Source organism: Castor canadensis, chromosome X (assembly GCF_047511655.1).
Source record: "Castor canadensis chromosome X, mCasCan1.hap1v2, whole genome shotgun sequence".
Taxonomy (NCBI): Eukaryota; Metazoa; Chordata; class Mammalia; order Rodentia; family Castoridae; genus Castor; species Castor canadensis.
Window position 1 is genome coordinate 125,547,324 of NC_133405.1, and position 19,129 is coordinate 125,566,452.

Below are 19,129 nucleotides of genomic sequence, written 5' to 3' on the forward strand. Positions count from 1 at the left end.
AGGGTCCTGCCATTTTTAACAGCCATCCAAGCAGAGAAAGTAAGTGCAAGTGTCATGAGGTGGGAACAAGGTTGGATCCCCTCAGTATAACATTACTGCTTTGGAAGATACAAGTGCTGTGGGCACAAGAGCAACCTTGCAGCTGTGTCACTGTCCTGGCTAACTCAAGGAGGAAGTGATGGGTGGGTTTTCTCTTGCTTACGTTATTCTCTTTTTTAAAGCACATGTAGGATTTACTTCTCTCTTCCCCCATTTTGGGAGGCAAGGAGAATGTATTATACCTTCTTTGTAAGCACTTCGGGACCTGGCACAGGGTGAAAAGAAATGCGGATTTGCAATTGTGAGTAGATACTTATCCAGGAAAATTGTATTGCTCTTCTTTGTAATTGTAAAGAATGTCCATTAGCTCAGCTGCTACTATTACTCTCCATCTCCTACCCCATATAGTGGTTGTTCCTCTTTATAGAGGGAAAAACTGAGTCACAGAGAGGTTAAGTTAACTGACTCGATGGAGGTTACAGATGTATATGGGTCAAACTTAGTATTTGAAGTCTGGTAGCCTGACTTCCCAGGATTGCATTGTAAGCTACCTGGAAGGATAGGTATTCTTAAAAGTGGAAATAAAGAAAACGGAAAAGCAAATGTAGTTGTTAAAGCATTGTTTGGTGAAAAAGCCTAGGGAAATGGATTTAGTAAATACATGTTGAACAATCTAGCACTTGTTCATTTGTCCTGAATGCTTGAAAATAGGGGAACATGGGTAGTTTAAATAGTTGCACTATCCCAATTCCCTCAGCTGTCTTAATACTATGAATGTTATTATATGATATTAATACAGTGACAGCAATGTTCCCTGGCACTTACCTACCCAGAACATTGTGGAACTCAGTTTTTGTGACCTCAATAACTAAGTAATTGGTACCAGTCTGCTGTTTTGTAGACTGTACTTTTTACCTGCTTAAATGCTTTTCATTCTTTTCTGTAGTTAATGTTTATTTTGAGAAGAAATGAAGCATAATGTAAATAGTGATATTAAAGTCACAGTTGGAGAGGGAGAACATTACATTGGATGAAGAGGATGATAAAGGGCTGGGGTGTAGCTCAGTGGTAGAACACATTCTTAGCATGTGTGCAGCCTTGAGTTTGATCCCCAGCACCACAAAAAGAAAGGCAGAAAAATACTTTCCCCATAAGCATCTTTCTTGACACACCAAAGGCTGCTGATACCCAATAATCCTAAATCTGTTGAAGAAAATATAATCTGGGTAGAGTATTCTCCAAGCGGCAATAATAATTGAGTACCTACTGTGTGCATAATTCAGTTATCTGTACCATTCATGGGATTACATGCTAGGAGAGAAAAACAGCAAGCTATTATATAGTATTTTCCATAGACCAGAGAAGTTAAGTAACTTGCCCAGGAGAACACAGATTGTAAATGCCAGATCTGTACTTGAGTGTGTGGGCAGTTTAACTCTGGTCTGTGCCCTTTCACCCCTAATTGTACTGTGGTAGAGCATTGTCTGGGTGGCCTCAGCCATGGTTTAAAGAACACAAACCAGACAGTAATTCATTAGCATTAGGGTACCCAAATCTGTCAGGTTCTTAGAACCTGCTGGAAAACTTGGCTGAGCTCCATGATAGGGTACTTGAGATTTTTTATTTTTAAAAAATTTGCAGCCACATCTCATTTGAAACCACAGCTTCCTGTGAATGCCTTATGATGCTATTTGAAGAAGGGAAATCAGCATATGAATTTTTTAAAAGTTTCCAAGTATATTGATTTTTACAAATGGATACAATTAGTAAGTCTCATTAATTCCAAGAAGTATTTATCCCGGCATGCCTTGGTTCCATGTAGCGCTCCTTAATACTAAAAGATTTTGCAGGTTCTGCTGCCTTAACTCTCTAGGACTTGAGTGTGACTGATGACTTTAAGCACACACAGTAATGCAAATGTTGTTGCCAGCCCAAATGGAAAAACGTATTGCTTTAATTTAAAAAACAGCCCGTGTCTGGGTTTTGACTCCCTTTACGTTTAACCTGACTAGTCATATTTTCTGGGAGGGCAGTTAGGGAGGAAGAAGGATTGGGCCAGGTTGTTGAGCAGTAAGATCCCAGGGGGCTGGGGGTGTCGTTCAGTAGTGGAGTGCTTACCTAGCATGTGTGAGGCCTTGGGTTCCATCCCCAGCAATGCCAAAAAAAAAGTTATCAGAAAAAAAACCTTGCAGCATGCCTTTTGATGATGTCTTTCCACTTGTGAAGGGGAAACAACCCCTCACAAAATTCTGAAACCAGGTGGTGGTGTAGCACATTTGCCAAACTCTAACATGCCCCTTTCCAGAAGATCTTGTTAAATGCAGATTTGGATGGGGGTCTGGGCTGGGGCAGGTAGGTATGGGGACGTTGAGATGTCCCAGTCCTAAAAACTCTTCGGTGATGCTATTTTTAGTATAAAGTACCAGTGACCTTCCAGACCCGCCCTCTAGCCCCATCTGCCATCACCAGAATCACCAGGGGTGGGACTGGAGAAGGTGGATGGTGGTGTAAACACAGCTTCCCTGGGCTGCACCAGATCTCTTGAATTAGAAAGGGCAAAGGTGGGGATGAGGCTGGTAGTTATTTGTGGGGAGAAAAAAGTGACTGAGTCATTTGGTAATAAAGCTCTATCAGCTTTGTTAATTGGGACCAGGGAGGGGAGTAACAACAGCTTGGAAAACTTCACTGTAGGAATCAGATTGAGATGTTTAAAGATAAGCTTTTTGATATCCTAAGTGCTTCCTCTTTGACCTAACTACATGAGAAATCTCACCAGTCAGCCCCCTGGGAAGGGAATTGAGTTCCTTATGATTCTGTCCAGACTGGCTTAAATCAGAGAGCATGGGGAAAAAGTAGTTAATGGTTAGCTTGCTGGCCTGCCTAGCATTAGATAATGTCTGTAAAGACTGGAGGAGTGAGTCCAGGGAAGCCAGGGCCCAAATATGGAAAAGAGAAGTCATGATTATGAGGTAGAAGTTGAAGATTACCATTGTGAATATTTAAAGTGTCAGCTCTTTCCTCTGCTCTTGGGTTTGGGGCTCCATTTTTTTTTTATTATTCATATGTGCATACAAGGCTTGGTTCATTTCTCCCCCCTGCCCCCACCCCCTCCCTTACCACCCACTCCGCCCCCTCCCTCTCCCCCCCCCTCAATACCCAGCAGAAACTATTTTGCCCTTATTTCTAATTTTGTTGTAGAGAGAGTATAAGCAATAATAGGAAGGAACAAGGGTTTTTGCTGGTTGAGATAAGGATAGCTATACAGGGCATTGACTCACATTGATTTCCTGTGCATGGGTGTTACCTTCTAGGTTAATTCTTTTTGATCTAACCTTTTCTCTAGTACCTGTTCTTGGGGCTCCATTCTAGTGGTGCATAGAGAACCAGGACTGGCTGGGAGGTCTTGGGGTTGTTTTTGTTGTGAGGAAGCACAGGTTCCACAGTGGGTCACTCCTTTCACAATAGTTTTTCTTTTTCTTTTTTTTTCGCGGTACTGGGGCTTGAACTCAGGGCCTACACCTTGAGTCACTCCCAGCAGCCCTTTTTTTGTTCAAGATAGGGTCTCATGAACTGTTTGCCTGGGCTGGCTTTGAACCGCGATCCTCCCGATCTCTGCCTCCTGAGTAGCTAGGATTATAGATGTGAGCCACCAGCGCCTGGCTGACATTTCCTTTTTTTTGATAACTGAGACTCCCCAGCAAGTGGCTCTTTAGCATTTCCTAAACCTTACTATTAATCTTTTCCTGAGGTCAAACAGGAAGGTGAGACCCAAGGTGAGGATTGATCTTCCCAGCTTTTGCTCTTCCTGGAATTACCTTGTCCTTGTCTTAACTTGCAGTCTTTCTTCAAAACCAAGTGTTTGTCATTGGTGCATTTGTGATTTTTGTTAGCTCCGGATTCTTACCTTGTGTAAGAATAAGGGAGACGCTACAATCAGGAAAAAATCTTGGACCCTCCCTCTTCTCCTTTTCTGCCACTTATACAGCGTGAGACACACTGTGCATTGTCCCTGGGAACTTCGGCCCCAGGGAGGGTCTGAACAGAGAAGCAGAAGCTCTCTGGGTGATCAGCACAGGGTTTCTGCCAGGGTCCGATTTACATTGTCGTAGGTACTGCAGGATCAGGCTGTGCTCCATGCTGAGCCTGACGTCACTGTAGGACACCTGGTGTGGGCAAGATCAAGAACACCTGGAACCTGCCTCTGGCTCTAAGACTGCCGACCTTGATGACACAAGTGACATGAGAGAGAAATGGGTGGCCTTCCCAAGAGAGAAAGATCAGAACAGTCCAGTGGGCATCTATTGTGTGTCTGCTATGTCCCAGTGCTGTTCTAGGCTTCCAAAGGCAAGCCTGGGGGACGGACAACTGAAAACACAATTTTCCACCCATTGTGGTGTGGGCCCAGTGTGCTAAGGGATCCCAAAGAGAAGGTACTTAAGAGTGTGGGGCAGGCAGGATCAGGTGGAGGATGGGTGAGATCCACCAAAGAATAGGGATCAGTGTGAGCAGAGGCCTGTAGGGGAGGACCAGAGTATCTTGCCAGGGTGTAAGATGGGAAGTGGGAGGGAAGGGGGGTGAGCCAGGAGGTGAGAGGAAGCTTGCATGCCTTTGTAAGGAACTTGGATTCTAAGGGTAATGGGGAACCACTGGAGGAAGGATTTAAGTGGGGGCATGTCACCGTCAGATGTGCATGGAGGAAAAGTTCCTTCACCTGTGATCTCTCCTGACTGAGCACCTGCATCTACGCAGCCTTTTGAAATAGCTTCATGAGATCTGATTTACGCACCATAAAATCCACCCATTCAAAGTGGCCTGTTCACTGGCTTTAGTATAGAGTTGTGCAATGAGAGGGTCACCACAATCTCATTCTCAAATATTTCCATCACCCCCAAAAGATGCCTTGTGTCCATTTGCAGTCCACCATGCCCAGCCCTAGGCAATTGTTCTTCTTTGTAATTTCTCTTTTTCCTTTAACATTAAGGGGAATGTTTTCAGTGAGTGTATTATGTACTTTAAGGAGTCTCTTTGCCAAATTACAAACTCTTGCTCTTGGCACCCCGGCTACTGCCTACCCCAGCCTTGTCAGCATGCTTTAGATTTCACCTAACAAAAACCTGTCTGGGACTGCCTTAAACGCACGTTTGCTTAATTGGGAGGCTAGAGGACGGTGGAACCCAGGGGAAATGTGAGCAGCTCAATGTGACATCAGAAACCTCATTCTTGCCATCTCCTCCATGGCAATGTTCTGGCAGTAACTTCATCCCAGGGATGGCTTCCCTTGGTTGTCAGATGGTTGTAAGATGGCAGCCATATGGCAGTGGGGCCCTTTGCTTTCTGTTCACTGCCTGTATGGGGAAGAGGTCCTTTTCTGCAGGCTAATTGGGTGACCTTGGTTCTCATTGTCCACTCTGAACCAGAGATTGGCTTAGAATTGATAAGGCTGCCCTTTCAGAGCTGGGAATGGGCTCCATAGGGAATAGTGGGCACCTACGACCAGTAGTGGGTCCTGCTAGGGAAGGAGGAAGGGAACTGGCTCTGGTTGGGTCACTGAAGAACCACGTTGGATTGTTTGGCCTTCATTTTGTTTCAGCTTGGAAGCTTTTCCATGTTAAACACAGATAAGGAGGTCCTTTTACTTTGAACTTGTTATCTGTGGACAGGTAGACCCAATCCCAGTTCATCCTGGCTGGGTGATTGATAGTGGATGTGATTAGTGATCTCAATAGGCTGGAGAGTAATAATGGTATGTGAACATTTTTTGAAGCCAACTCTAGCTTCACATCTCTGAAAAGTGTCATAAATACAGATTTTACCAATTCAGGAGTTTCTCACAATGGTCAGAAAGTGAACTGAGTTTTACCTTTGGACAGTTTAATAGTTGGGCATTATTGGAGATGGCGTTAACATTAACACATGGGAAAGATAATTTAAGTCACATTAGAAAAACCTGTTTGCTTTAAGATACGCTATTCCAATAAAATATGGCTAGTAGTAAATAATATAAAATCACTCATATCTAGTTATTGGAATCTCTTCTTGTGAAAAATAAAGTCCTGCTCTGAATATGTCAGTATTCCAGTTATGAGCTTGAAATTACCAAAAATTGACTTTCTTTCAAGTATAATTCACACTTCACTAAGCCAAGTAGACACTTCTGCCCATTATTAGACCTTTATTAAATTCTGCTTTATTTGTAATAAAAATCAAGGTAGGCCTTTGTGTTACAAAGTCATTTATTCGATTATGAGCTGTATTTCAGAGACTATTTCAGGGTGAGGTTTGTCCACATGTTAAGTAATGAGCATTTGCTGGTGCAGCTCTTAATGGTGAGAACGGATGTTGAAGAAAGCAAACACCATATGCCCTTTGTTTCCCGTGCATGTCTCCTTTTGGAGGCCTGGGTGGAGTGTCTCAGCTGTCTCAAATAATCTCCATTTTGCTGTTACTGCAGACTCTGTGGTTCTCTAACTCTCTTCTCTCTGACGTTAATTATAACTTCTTCCTAATTAGGTGACTCTTCCTCCTCTTTGGTTGTAAAGGTTCCACCCTCTCAAGTGCCAGAGGTTGGATTAATTTTGAAAAATGAGTTTCACTTAATTTGCGACAGAAATAAGTGTAAAGACTTAAAAAAAAAAAAGAGCCCCACCAGTGTGAATGTAGTGGGAGGGGCAGAGGGTTGGGTACAGGACAGGATGCTTAGAATCATTCTGCCAAGTGCAGCAGAGAGACTTGCAGTTCTCGGAGAGCACGGAACTCACTCTTGCCTGGAGTTCAGCCAGCCAGCCAGAAAGCACCATTTCGTACTTTACAGAATGGAGCTGCCAGCAGCCAAAGCCCTGAGTGCCGCAGACTTGTCTGAGAGTGTAAGTAGGTCATAGGTATAGTTCGATTGTGGTTATGTCTACATTTTTTTGTAGCCTGTTGCCTGACAACTTCATAGGCCAATAGGGAGACCTGATAGGGAATTTGATTCTGGCTCAGTCCTTCTGAAATGATGACCAACACAGTTTTCCACTTGGACCCAGTTCTTGGTTTTTGTTTGTGGCAAAAGGGACTTTCTTTTTCACAAGCGACCCTCTATGACAGAAGTGACTTCTTTTGGCTGAGTTCCTTTTGTAGCAGCATGTGTAAGGATTTTGAACAGCCCTATCATCTGGTTTGGTCTTTCTTCCCTTCTGTGGCTGCTATCTACAGCCCGATGTGTTTCCCCAAGGGACACTGCACATAGACAGCCCTATCCAGCCAAACCCTGGCAGGGTCCATTTTGGGAGTAAGGAATCCCTGTGGGGGGCTGAGAGCAGGTAACATTTTGAGACAGCCACCAGATTTGAGAGTCTGGAATGAGGCCAGGTACGGAATCCAGCTTTCTTATGGTGGATGGAGGAAAGTCGGGTGGTAAGCATGAGATGGGAGGAGGGATATAAGTCAGTTTGGGGTTTGTCAGGAGCAATCTTCAGTTGCTAGATGCCAATTGAGGTATCAGGCCAGGCTCAAATCTCTACTCAGCTAACTTTATAGCCTTGGGCCACTAACAAAAATCCCTCCAAGTCTCTTTTTCATCTGAAAATCTCAACCATAGCCCTTCATAGGACTGCTGGATTGTTTGAAGTAATGAATGTGAAAGCACTTGGCACTTGGTTGCCTGATTCAACCCCTGTTCTTCTGGGACACATTCACTGTACATGCAAGTAGTGTGGTGGGCTCTGTAAGATGTCACCAGTGTTGCTGTCCTGGCTTGTTTTGGGGCAGCCTTGGAGGCTGCCAAGTTCTCCTGGTTGGTGTCATAGGCTTGATCTTGGGGTTGGCTAGGTGGCCTTGCTTAGCCCATAGCTCCAGGTGGTTGTTTTAGTTTGCAAAGTCCTGGGGAGAAGGGTTAGCGGGTCATGCTTATACTTAAAGAGATGTTGGAGTTAAAGATGCTGGGGCCTTGGGACCTGAGTCAAGATGCTGTGCGTGCAGTTGAGTCCTCGAGAGACAGTGATAATTCTGAAGAGCCATTTTTCGTCAGTTTTAAGTTTAGAAGCTATGAATACCTGTATTCAGCTGGTGAGAGGGAGAAGAAAAAGAAAAGGTAAACCCTGATGAAAACTGCTCAGCAGTCTGTTTCATTTCTGTTGTAGTGCTTTTCCATTGGCTTTTTTCAGTTACCCCTACATAAATCTTGGTGACCTCCAGGCACATTGATCAGTCCCCACTTGCCTTCCCACTAGATTGTGTGTGTGTGTATGAACGGGCACTTTCTAGAATCTGCCTTATTACTTAACTTTACTACTTGCATTGTATTTGCTAACTGTGAGTTAATTGGTAATAATAGTGTTCTCTTGCCAGTCACAAGTTCTCCTTTCTCCCATTGAATTCCTTATGTTTCACCTCATATTTAAGCTGAAGTCATTTGCCTTTAGCTGGCAAGACTCCTCGATGATTATGTATCAGTGAGCTCTAAACGGTGCTGGTTTTTATCCTTTATTTTGGAGACATCGTATCACTTGGATACTTGGTTTGCATGTGATGATTTAAGAGTGGTATTTGTCTTAACCAGCATCAAAGTGATGTATCACAGTGCACTAACCCTCGGAAGTTCTCTTGCTTTTCATTGAAATCCTTTTCCGTGATCAGCTGGACCTTGTATGGCCTGGCGTTTCCCTCCTCATCAGAGTCAACTTCCTACTTGGCCATTACTTTCCACCAAAGAGACTTCTTTCCCTCCCCAGCCCGTACCATGTCCCTCCCTGCCTCTGGGCCTAGGCACTTGTAGTTCTCTCTGCCAGGAATGCCCTTTCCTTGGTGCCTTGCTTGTCTGGCTTTTCCTCCTTTTTCTGGTGTGACTCTCAGCAGCCCTCCTGCGCCATCTTACCTAAAGGGACTTCCTCTGTCATACATTTCCTTTCTTCCTTCTCATCATATCGCCATACTTCTTACAGAGTATCTGTATCACAGCCTGTAAATATTTTGTTGGCTCATCAATTTGTTGGCACTTGCTGTCTCCTCCACTAGGAGTTTCAGCTACAGGAAGGCAGGGGCTTTTTCTCTTTGATTCCCATTGTATCCTCAGCCCCTAATCAGTTCCAGATACATAGTAGATGCTCAGTAAATATTTGTTGCATGAATAGTTGATCTTCGTAATTTAGCCAATGGTTTAAGTAGTTCGTGACTTCAAGGTCATTAAGACAGTCATGTGTTTTCTGGAGAGATCCCCGTCTCGCCAATCTGCATCCATCACAGTGTGGGCACTTTGGGAGCACTCCAGGCCCCAGAGTTCTGTTTCCCTCTCTTTGCAAGCCCCTGGCTGGTATCTGGAGTCACACTCTAACTATTTTAAGCATCATTTTTGTTCTCAAAACGAAAACCACCTGTCTTCAGAGTGATTTGCTTGAAACAAATGCTTATTTTTTTTAACCAAGGCTTGCTTCCCCTTCTGCCTTTCTCCACTTCTTGCCAAGAATAATGGGAAAAACCCTATTATCTTGGAAAGTGGTTTTCCCTCTGGTCAGAATCCAGAACCAGATGATTTATCACCAACTGTGCTGGGGCAATAGCTTTCCCCCATCCCACTGTCTTCTCTCAAATGCTAGTGTTCTCCCTGGGACTTGGATGGGGTCATGTGATGGAGGCTCCGCCTAGGTACTGCCCTTCTCTGTATGTTTCCTTGAAACTTCTTACTAGTGAGGAACCTAGCTCAGGGCACAACATAAATGGCAGCAGGGCTGGAGACAGTGTCTAAGTAGCTCTCTGTGGCAGATCGTTCACTAGCTCATTGAGACCTTCACACCAATTCTGGGGAGTAGATAATGTTGTTTTCAATGTAGAGATGGCAAAATGGAGGTTCACTGAGGTTAGGTGACTTATTCTCAGGCACATAAGTTGTAACCAGCCAGGATTAGAACCCAGGTCTGTTTGGCTTTCAATATATTATCTGTTGGTATATTCAGTGTTTCTTAGGCATTTTTGACCATGTTCTGCAGTTAAAGACAAAAACAAAAACTCTGGAACCCAGCTTGGTGGTACATTCCTATAATCCCACTGCTTGGGAGGCTGAGGAATGAGGATCAAAAGTTTGAGGCCAGCCTAGGATACATGGCAAGTTCCAGGCTAGCCTGGGCCACATAGTAAGACCCTGTCTCAAGTCCCATCCCCATTAAAAAAACCTCCAGCAACCCAGTCCACATGTCTGTGTGTAACTGAAGTAAGTTTTCTGAAACAATGGTTGTACTCAGTGTGTGTGATGCTGTCTTGCGTTTTCTATTCCATTAAAAAAAAAATGATGATCAGGACTGTCTCCTCCTCCTCCTCTTGTTACTCCTTCTCCTCCCCCTTTTTTTTGAGACAGGATCTCATAGCTTAGGCTGACCTTGAACTCTATCCTTCTGCCCCAGCCTCCCAAGTGCTGGGATGACAGGCATGCACCACCACACCCAGCTGCCAGTCAAGCCCTTCTAAACTGATTTTGTGGCCCTCTGATTGGTGGCAGCTCAACTTGACAAACACTTCTGTATTTGATGTGTGAGTTATGCTTGCTTTGTGTAGAGGTTTACATGCTGTGAGTTGCTTTAAAACAATTTTGTGGCAATACAACATACATATATAAAAATGCACAAATGCTTTTGACACACCAAGCACATCTGTGTAGCCAGCACCAGATCAAAACACATGCCACTGCTTCTTAGCCTCTTTCAGTCAAGACGGGCATGGAGCAAAACAGAAGTGGAGAGCCTGTTAATTTGTTCTGAATTATGCACATACAAGTTATTTGATAGACCCTTTCTTTGTGGAGTTCTGTATTTTGCATTTCTGTGATAGTGCCTGGCTGGAGTTTTAGATCTCACAACTGCTGAAAGAGTGGAATGTGGCCTCTCTAATGGCTGTCAGAAATTGGCACAAAAGGAAGGCTGACTGAGAATGCGCATGGTAAAATGTGAACAGGGAGGAGGGGGAGAACACAAGGCTCTTCAGTTGAGTTTGGCTGTGAGAATTTATGGCTATGGTAATGGAGACTAGCTTTATTGAAATGGAGAGGTGGGAAAGAGGAAAGGGGATTTGTGATTAGAGTCCCAAGGCCTTAAAGGTTAATGAACGTCTGTGTAAAATAAGGAACATCCTCCTCTCCTGGTGAGTGTCAAGTTTTTTGTTTTAACCTACTGAATAAAGTGCTGATTTCTTGGCAAAAGATACAGATGCATCTCAATATAAAAGCAAACCAGAGAAACTTTGCTTTCATAATGTATGGGTTCCGTAAGGCAGTCTTGGTGACCCCACTGCACGTAATTCATTGGAACGGGTTGTGCTGTACTGTAACATGTTTTTAAAAATGGATTGCTAGCTGTTCACAGTGGCTAAGTTATGGAATCAGCCTAGGTACTCATCAGCAGATGGATGGGTAAAGAAAATGTGGTATATGTATTATTCAGCCGTAAAGAAAAATGAAAGTATGTCATTTGCGGGAAGATTGCAGTGGGGATCATCACGTTAAGCAAAGTAAACCAGACTCAAAAAGACCAACATCACATTTTTTCGCTCATGTGGAATCTAGATTTTTTTAAAAAGTCATGAAAGGAGAAGGGGGACCATCTAGGAAGAGGAAGGGGACCAGGGAATCTAGATTTTTTTTAAAAAGACATGAAAGTAGAAGGGGTATCATCTGGGAAGAGGAACGGGACCAGCAGGAGGAGATAGGAGGGATAATGGGGGTGAATGTGAGCAAAATACATTATATACATGTATGAAAATATCATAATGAAATCCATTATTTTGTGCTATTAATATGCACAAATAAAAAAACCATTGAATGCTGTTACACAGTTTTATTAATTAGTGCCCTTTGTGAGATTCTTCATGTATAGCTTTTAGTCAAACTGAAATAGCCTTCTGAATTAGGGACTTGGGGATAATAATTACATCCTTTTGTCTTTGTTGAATAGGTAAGCTCTAAGTCATTGTTCATTTTTATAAAGGAGACTTTTAACTGTTACGTGTTTGGCATGAGTTTCCTGGACATTGTTGACTTGTAATGCTGGTTGGTGGGTTTGTGTTTACTCATGCATGTGTCCTGACTGTGTACTTGTAAAAAAAGTCTTGGTAATTGAACAACCACTTTGTGGAACAAAAGGAAGAAGTCCACAGTGGGCAGAGAGTGGCGGTACCTGCTTTTATTTTTTCTGTGCTTAGTGTTGTGCCTGGACACTAAGAACTTCTGAAGGAATGTGGAAGAGAAAGTCCTATAATCATAGCTGGCATCTAATGAGATTGTACTATGTGTTTTTGCCTCTTTCACCTGATTTAGTCATCACAACAGGCCTGTGAGGTGTGTACTGTAATTATCCTTTCTTAAAGAGTGACTTTATGTTTTCTGTTTGCTTGGGGACAGCTCTGGTGAACATCTGTTGTCCTGTCATTAACATTGGTAGTGCCTAGTTTCACTCTCAAATGTCCTGGTTCAGATATGTTCTAGTTTGAATAGACAGATGAGGAAACTGTGGCACAGAGAGGCCACATCACTTTCATTGGTCACCCACCTAAGAAGAGGTAGAGCTGGGGTTCTTAGGAGTCTGATTCCTGTCTTTTAATTTTTTGTCTTTGTCTCTTTGCTTTTGATTCCAGGTCTTGTCATTTAGTCATTGAATTCTGGTGCCTCATAATTTAGGCCAAGGAAGATATATTAAAATACACTTAATGGTTTTCAGGCTTGGTAAAAATCACAGTGAAGTTGGTATCCAAAGTGGGTAACAGTTCAGGGCAGTGGGACTGTGCCAGGCAAAGACACAGTGAAACCCTGAGCGTATTTTCATTGGTAAACCTAGACAGTTAGGGTCTCGGGATGGTAATGCCACTCATGTGTGCATGGTGCTTTATAGTTGACAAAACCTTTTGTCCTGTATTACTGTGCTGAAGCTCCTTGTACACACTGGGTGGTAGGTAGCATGATTCCTAACTTACAGAGGAGGGAGGGAGATCAACGGCATGGCATGCTCACCTGCCTTGCTTTGTACAGCTAGAAAAGAGGTGGGTCCAGATTCAACTCTGGGATTCTGCCTCTCTGGTGCCAGATGTTCTTAGACAGCCCTGGAATGCGCCATTCGTGGAGGACTAATGAGTCACCTGGAGGCTCATTAGCCTGACGCTGGGTCCCTTAACCTCAGCACCATTGACCTTTTAGGCCAGTTCGTTCTATTGAGGGGCCTGCCTGTGCCTTGTAGGATGGTAGCATCTTCCGGATCTCTGGTCTCTAGATACCAGGAGCCCAGACATTACCAAATGCCCCTGATTAGAAGCCACTAGCTTGACATATAGCTGCATTTAAAAGAGGGAAAGGCATCCTTGAAAATGTTAGACCTGCCACCTTTCCCCTCTCCAGTTTCTAAAACATCAAAAGAAGAACCATGAAAAGGTCAGCAAAGGGGCAGAAGAGAGAAAAAGCAACATATTTCATGTTGAATTCTCTTCTGTGGAAGAGCACAGTATCTGCCAAGGAAGGAGAAGATAGCCAGCATTTTTTAAAGCTAAAAAATCACATAGTTGAAAACATTTTTATAGAAAAGTTAAAGATCAACCAAAATATGCACATATAAAATCTCCCATAATCCTACTGTCCAGAGGTAACCACGGTTTATAGTTTAGTGTTATCTCCTAACTTTTTACAATGCATTGATAGGTGTATAACCATTGGTATAATTTTTCAAATAGGTCCACGTTAAAATGATACAGTAACCAGCTTTTTAAGCTTGAATATACCACAAATATATTTCTGTATCTATAATATAGAGTGACACAGTTTTTAATGTCTGCATAATGTTTCATTTTATGGCTGTTCAGTTTACTCACTCGGTCTTCTGTTGAGTACATCCTGGTTTGTTTCCATTTTGTTTTTGCTACTTCACACAAAGCTATGAGTATCTATGTATGTACGTGAGCCCTTCACAACTTTTTTCTCATAGAAATTATAATCATTGTCATTTTTAGCACCCCCCCCAAAGAAAGATACCTATTTCATAATGTTCTGGATGGTATTTGGATTATGTTATATACCTTTGCCTCTTAAAATTATGAAAAATGCATTGTTAAAAATTTGATTTATGCACCAGGTTTGCAGAATGGAGTGTAGAAAGTTCTCGGGTTTCTAATTAAATGATGACTAATAAGAAACCATTTAGCCTTCATACCTTGTTTGTGAAACCCACTCTTAACCATATTGTGCTACTTCCTGAGAAGGAATTAGCCTGGCGACGATTGTAGAGCTTTCCTGTAAGACTCTGCATACTGCTGAGAGAAACTTAAGGCTATATTCTCATGAATTCTCATTGTCCATGGATTTTTCTTAAGTGTTTTAAATTACAAAATTATAAACACAGAGTATAAACATTCAAATGGTACAGAAGAGCTTAAACTTCCCTACCATTCCACCCCTTGGATTTTCATTCTCTAGAATTTTCCTGCTTATATACAAAAAAATTAAAATATAAAATATTTTTTAAAATCCCTGAACTGAGCAACAATATGCAAGGTATGAGCCAACTAGACTTTTTTTTTTTTTTTTTGCTTAATGTATCTTTCTGCTTCAGCACCTTATTCTGTTTAATTGGTACCTGTTTGGGGTTTTAAGCTTTTCCTCTTGCAACAAATCACCCTCTTTGATGTAAGTCTATCCTATAGTGGAGCTGTTTTGTTAAGAGCCCGTGTCTTTAAATTTCGACCAATATTGCTAAATTGCCATTCCACCAACAGGCATTTTTCTTTCCTGACGTTTGTAAATTAGCAACACAAAGATAGAATCTCATGTACATAGTTGGTTAGGGAAGGGACCCTAATTCTCCCTATAGTGACTGTGGTAGGGAATGGAGCCTAGGGTGTGCCCAGGGGTGTGTGTATGTGCTGGTTTTCTTTTGGGATTGACCCAAAACTGGATTTTACTTTGTTTACTCATGGAATAAGAAGTACATGTACAAAGTTGAGAGACAGTACCAATTTCAGTGACATTTGATGACAAATCTCAATTGGAATTGAGATGGTTAGAAATGGACCTTCATTACTAAAGAGGTTGCAATGTTTTCTTCTTAGTGGGTCTGTGAAATAGAAGATATGTCATTGCACATTGTACATTGTCACTCTGTGTCATTGAACATTGTATCAAATGTAACATGTAAATATAATTTAATAAATGTAAATATGGTATAATCATATCATAACCATTATTATTCTCATTATCTCTTCCATAAAAACTTTTCTGCTGTTTCTCCATTCTCTAGCTTTTCTTACTCTTTTGACATTATTTACACTGTCATATAAAAATATTGTTGTTATTGGTCTTGCATTTAGGGGTCTTTTATTGTTTTGTTTCATTTTTGACCAGATTTGTCTCCATAGTCAAAATTTTTTGGTGGTACTGGGGTTTGAACTCAGGGCCTTGGACTTGCCAAGCAGGTACTCTACTACTTGAGCCACCTGCCCCTCCCCACCCAGGTCTTTCTGCTGTAGGCGTGTTTTGTAGAATCTCATGTGTTTGCCTGGGCTGTCCTGGACCACTATCCTCCTACTTATGCTTTCCATGTAGCTGGGATGACAGGTGTGTGCTACCACACCCAACTATTGGTTGAGATGGGTTCTCACAAGCTGTTCACCCGGACTGGCCTCAAACTACAATCCTCCTGATCTCTGCCTCTCAAGTAGCTCGGATTATAGGCATGAGCCACTGGCATCTGGCTGTCATTATCTGATTTTAACAAATACTTGGTTTCTAGTCCTCTCACTCTGGCACATAGGGTTTGGCACACAAGTATTTCGATTAGGTATTCTTCATAGAATTCTTACTTTATGGGGTTCTTGTCCTTGATAAAGTAAGACTCTCTCAGACATGCCTCCCCCAGAATGGCACTCATAAAGGTCTGTGTTGCCTCACTCTTCAGAGTATTGTTTTCCTGCCTAGGGAAGACTCACCAAGGTGCCATCTTTTATTAATTTGGTATTTGAAGTGGTGGAAGATGGTAGATATTTGAAGATGGTTCCTTGAACCCCAGTGGGCATAGAAGCTTCTAGAGCTCCTGCTAACAGTGTGAATGGCCTCTGTTTTGTGGGAGATTTGAGGCTTTGTGATAGACAGTGCAAATGTTTGCTGTACTCTTGGCCAGGAGTTTTTGAGTTGACCTGGAGTGAGCTACCCCAAGGCCGAGACACAAAGAGGAAGCAGGTCTCTGGGAACCTTTCCTATGTCAGTGAGTCTGAAATTGGGTCAACTCTTGGGGTACTCCCTTTTCCAATGTTCTGTAATGGGAGGAGGAGAGGGTTGGGAACCCTGCTCTACGAGGTAGAAGCTGAAACCTGTTTAAGTTTGGCCTTAGTCTGGGTGTTTTTTCTTTCTCTTCTTGCCAACTCTCTGATGGTTTATATTTGGGGTCTGCTGACAGGATGCTTCCTTTTTCTGGTTTCTTTTATTCTCAGCACTGGGATTTGAACTCAGGGCCTCACACTTGCTAGGCAGGCACTCTTCTGCTTGAGCCACTTGGGCATCCTTTGTCAGATGCTTCCTGGTAGATGGCTTAGGACCTGAAGTAAGACTCCTGAAAAATAAAACCCAGGCCAGATGTGCTGGTAATCCCAGCCTCTTGGGAAGCAGAGATAGGGAGGATAGCAGTTTGAGGTCAGCCTAGGGCAAAAAGTTACTAAGCTCCATCTCAACCAATAAGCTGGCCATGATAATGTGTGCCTATAATCTTAGCTATGCAATAGGCATAGATAGGAGAAACATGGTCCAAGGCTGACCCTGGGCAAAAATGTGTGAGACCATATCCAAGTACACTAAACAAAATGGGCTGGGGGCATGGCTCAAGTAATAGAACACCTGCCTACAAGCATGAGGCCCTGAGTTCGAACTCCAGTACCTCCAAAATAAATAAATAGATAGAAAAAGAAAAACCAGAAGTTGTTCAAGTAATGCATTTTACTCAAATGAAGAGGACATTTTAGAGTCAGACTATGTAATCCAAGGACAATGGCCTTTGGGGCCAAATGGTTCTGGGTTGGTGTATGGGCTCTGGGACTTTTCCCTTAAGGAGCTGTTAGGGCTCATTTGTGTTCCTCTGTATTTATATGTTGATGTCCTGGCTGCCAGTACCTTAGAATGTGGCTGCATTTGCAGATAGGGTTTTTAAAAAGGTGATTAAGTTAAAACCGAGTCCTTAGTGAGGACCTGACCCAATATGACTAGTGTCCTTTTGAGCAGAGGAGATTAGCACATGCAAAGGGTCAACCATGTGAGGACACAGTAAGCAGGCAGCCATCTGTGAGCCAATGAGAGAGGCCTAGGAGAAACCAAACCTGCCAGCACTCTGGTTTGGGACTTCTGGTCTCCAGAACTGTGAGGTGATAAGCTTCTGTTATTTAATCATCAGGCTGCAGCATTTTGTTCTGGCCATCTAAGCAGACTCACACAGGGGGGTTAGCTCTTCCCTAAAGAGGACAGCAACACCTGCCTTTTGGAGCCAATGTGGAGAGCAGGCAGTGCCCAGTTGGTCATAGGTGCTTGTGCACAGTCACTTGAAATCGTCATGCAGTCATCGCTCCCCTACCTCACCTAGGTTTTCTGGCTCTGGCCTGGTTTGAGGGTTTTATTTTTCTCTCATGTACTTTCCTTTAAGTTCTTTTCAAATAGAGTTGCAAAGAACTCACGTGATCAGAGAAGGTAAGTATTTCATGGGTTTAGCAAGCATTGAAATATTTTCTTTTTATCTTTTTCTTCTGTTAAAATACTGAGGTTCCAGATAAAATCTTATTTAAGACAAGGATTCTGCTGCTAAAATTGATTGAATGTGACATTTGGTGTGGCGTGAATACTTATTGTACCTAATATCCACTGTATTCGTTTTACCATACTGCTGTGACAAGTACCACAGCCTGAGTGACTTAACCAATGGAACCTTTCCATTGAAGGCTAAGATCAGGGTGAACCAGAAAGAAAGACTGGTTCTTTCTGAACTCTGTAAGGAAGAATATGTTCCTTGCTCTCCCCTAGCTTCTGGTGGTTTTTAGGGCATTCTTTGGCTTGAAGGTACAGCAGCCAGATTTCTACCTTCATCTGCACATGCCATTCTCCCCAGGTGTATGTTTCTATCCGAATTTGCCATTTGGCAAGAATACGTCATATTAAACTAGGGCTTACCTACATGATCTCATCTTAACCTGGCCATCTATAGTGACTCTGTAAGTAACATCGTATTCAAAGGCACTGGCAGTTAGGACTTGAAATCTTTTAGGGGTACAGTTTAACCCGTAACATCAGTTATACTGGGGCCTCATTTGCCATCAGCATACCTCTGCCTGTCACAGGAGGCTTCTCCTACCCAGTCTGCTGCTCCTGCTTGTCATGCAGTTTCCAGCTCAAGTCACCATCTCAAGAGGCCCTCCCTGGCCACTCTCAGTATAGACTGATTGAAGGAATGAAATAAATTGCACAGTAAAATTAAAATGTGATTGGGAATTATGCAGAGCATAATTTATTCTTAAAAGTGTGAGAGAATACCTCCCCCCATATCAGTGTAACTCGTGACTCGTGTTGTTGGCTGTGTCCCCACCACAGATGCTGTTTAAATGCCATTTTGTGCTTGGGAATGAGGTGTCGGGCACCTTCCGTATGCCATCACGTTTCCTGCTCTGTGTAAGCACATGCCCAGAGGAGTCAATTTGTTGGATTTAGATTTTTTTGGCATTGAGTCACAATTTGATTATGATTTTGTAATAATTCACAGAGCAAAACTGGCTAGGATCTTCTCTGAAGGACAATTAGGTCTAGAATCCCAGCTGTGATTCTTGAATAAGAGAGGCATCCACTACTGGTAGTTAGCTTTGTTGAGCACGTTCTTATTGCTACCACTGTGAGGCACTGTGCAGAAAACAAGTAGTAGTACAGGAAGTAGCTGTGACTTCCAGGAAGGCACAATTCACATCAGACAGCTGAAAACTCTACAAGAATACATGCACAGTTGTATGAGAATATGTAGTATAGAAGTGAAGAAGGTGTACTTGCTGTGGGCTCGACTGATCAAGCGAGGCTTTGTGGAAGAGCTTGACTTGCTGGGGCTGCACCAGAGAATCAGATTCTGGAAGAGGA

At 42.8% G+C, this 19,129-nt stretch overlaps 1 protein-coding gene across 13 annotated transcripts in view; it reads left to right on the plus strand.

Annotated features, from left to right (window-relative positions):
- Sh3kbp1 (SH3 domain containing kinase binding protein 1) overlaps nt 1-19,129 on the plus strand; it is a 328,667-nt gene that overhangs the window by 68,110 nt on the left and 241,428 nt on the right. For 4 of the 13 annotated variants that reach the window (XM_074063103.1, XM_074063108.1, XM_074063106.1 and 1 more), the window contains exon 1: nt 6,741-6,902. The exons of 6 other annotated variants lie outside the window; for them this stretch is intronic. In XM_074063103.1, coding sequence (XP_073919204.1) covers nt 6,852-6,902 — 51 coding nt within the window. In that variant the 5' untranslated portion in view covers nt 6,741-6,851. Of the gene's footprint in view, nt 1-6,736; nt 6,903-19,129 lie in introns of those variants that run through there. 3 more of the 13 variants (XM_074063109.1, XM_074063113.1, XM_074063110.1) reach the window with 3 other exon arrangements.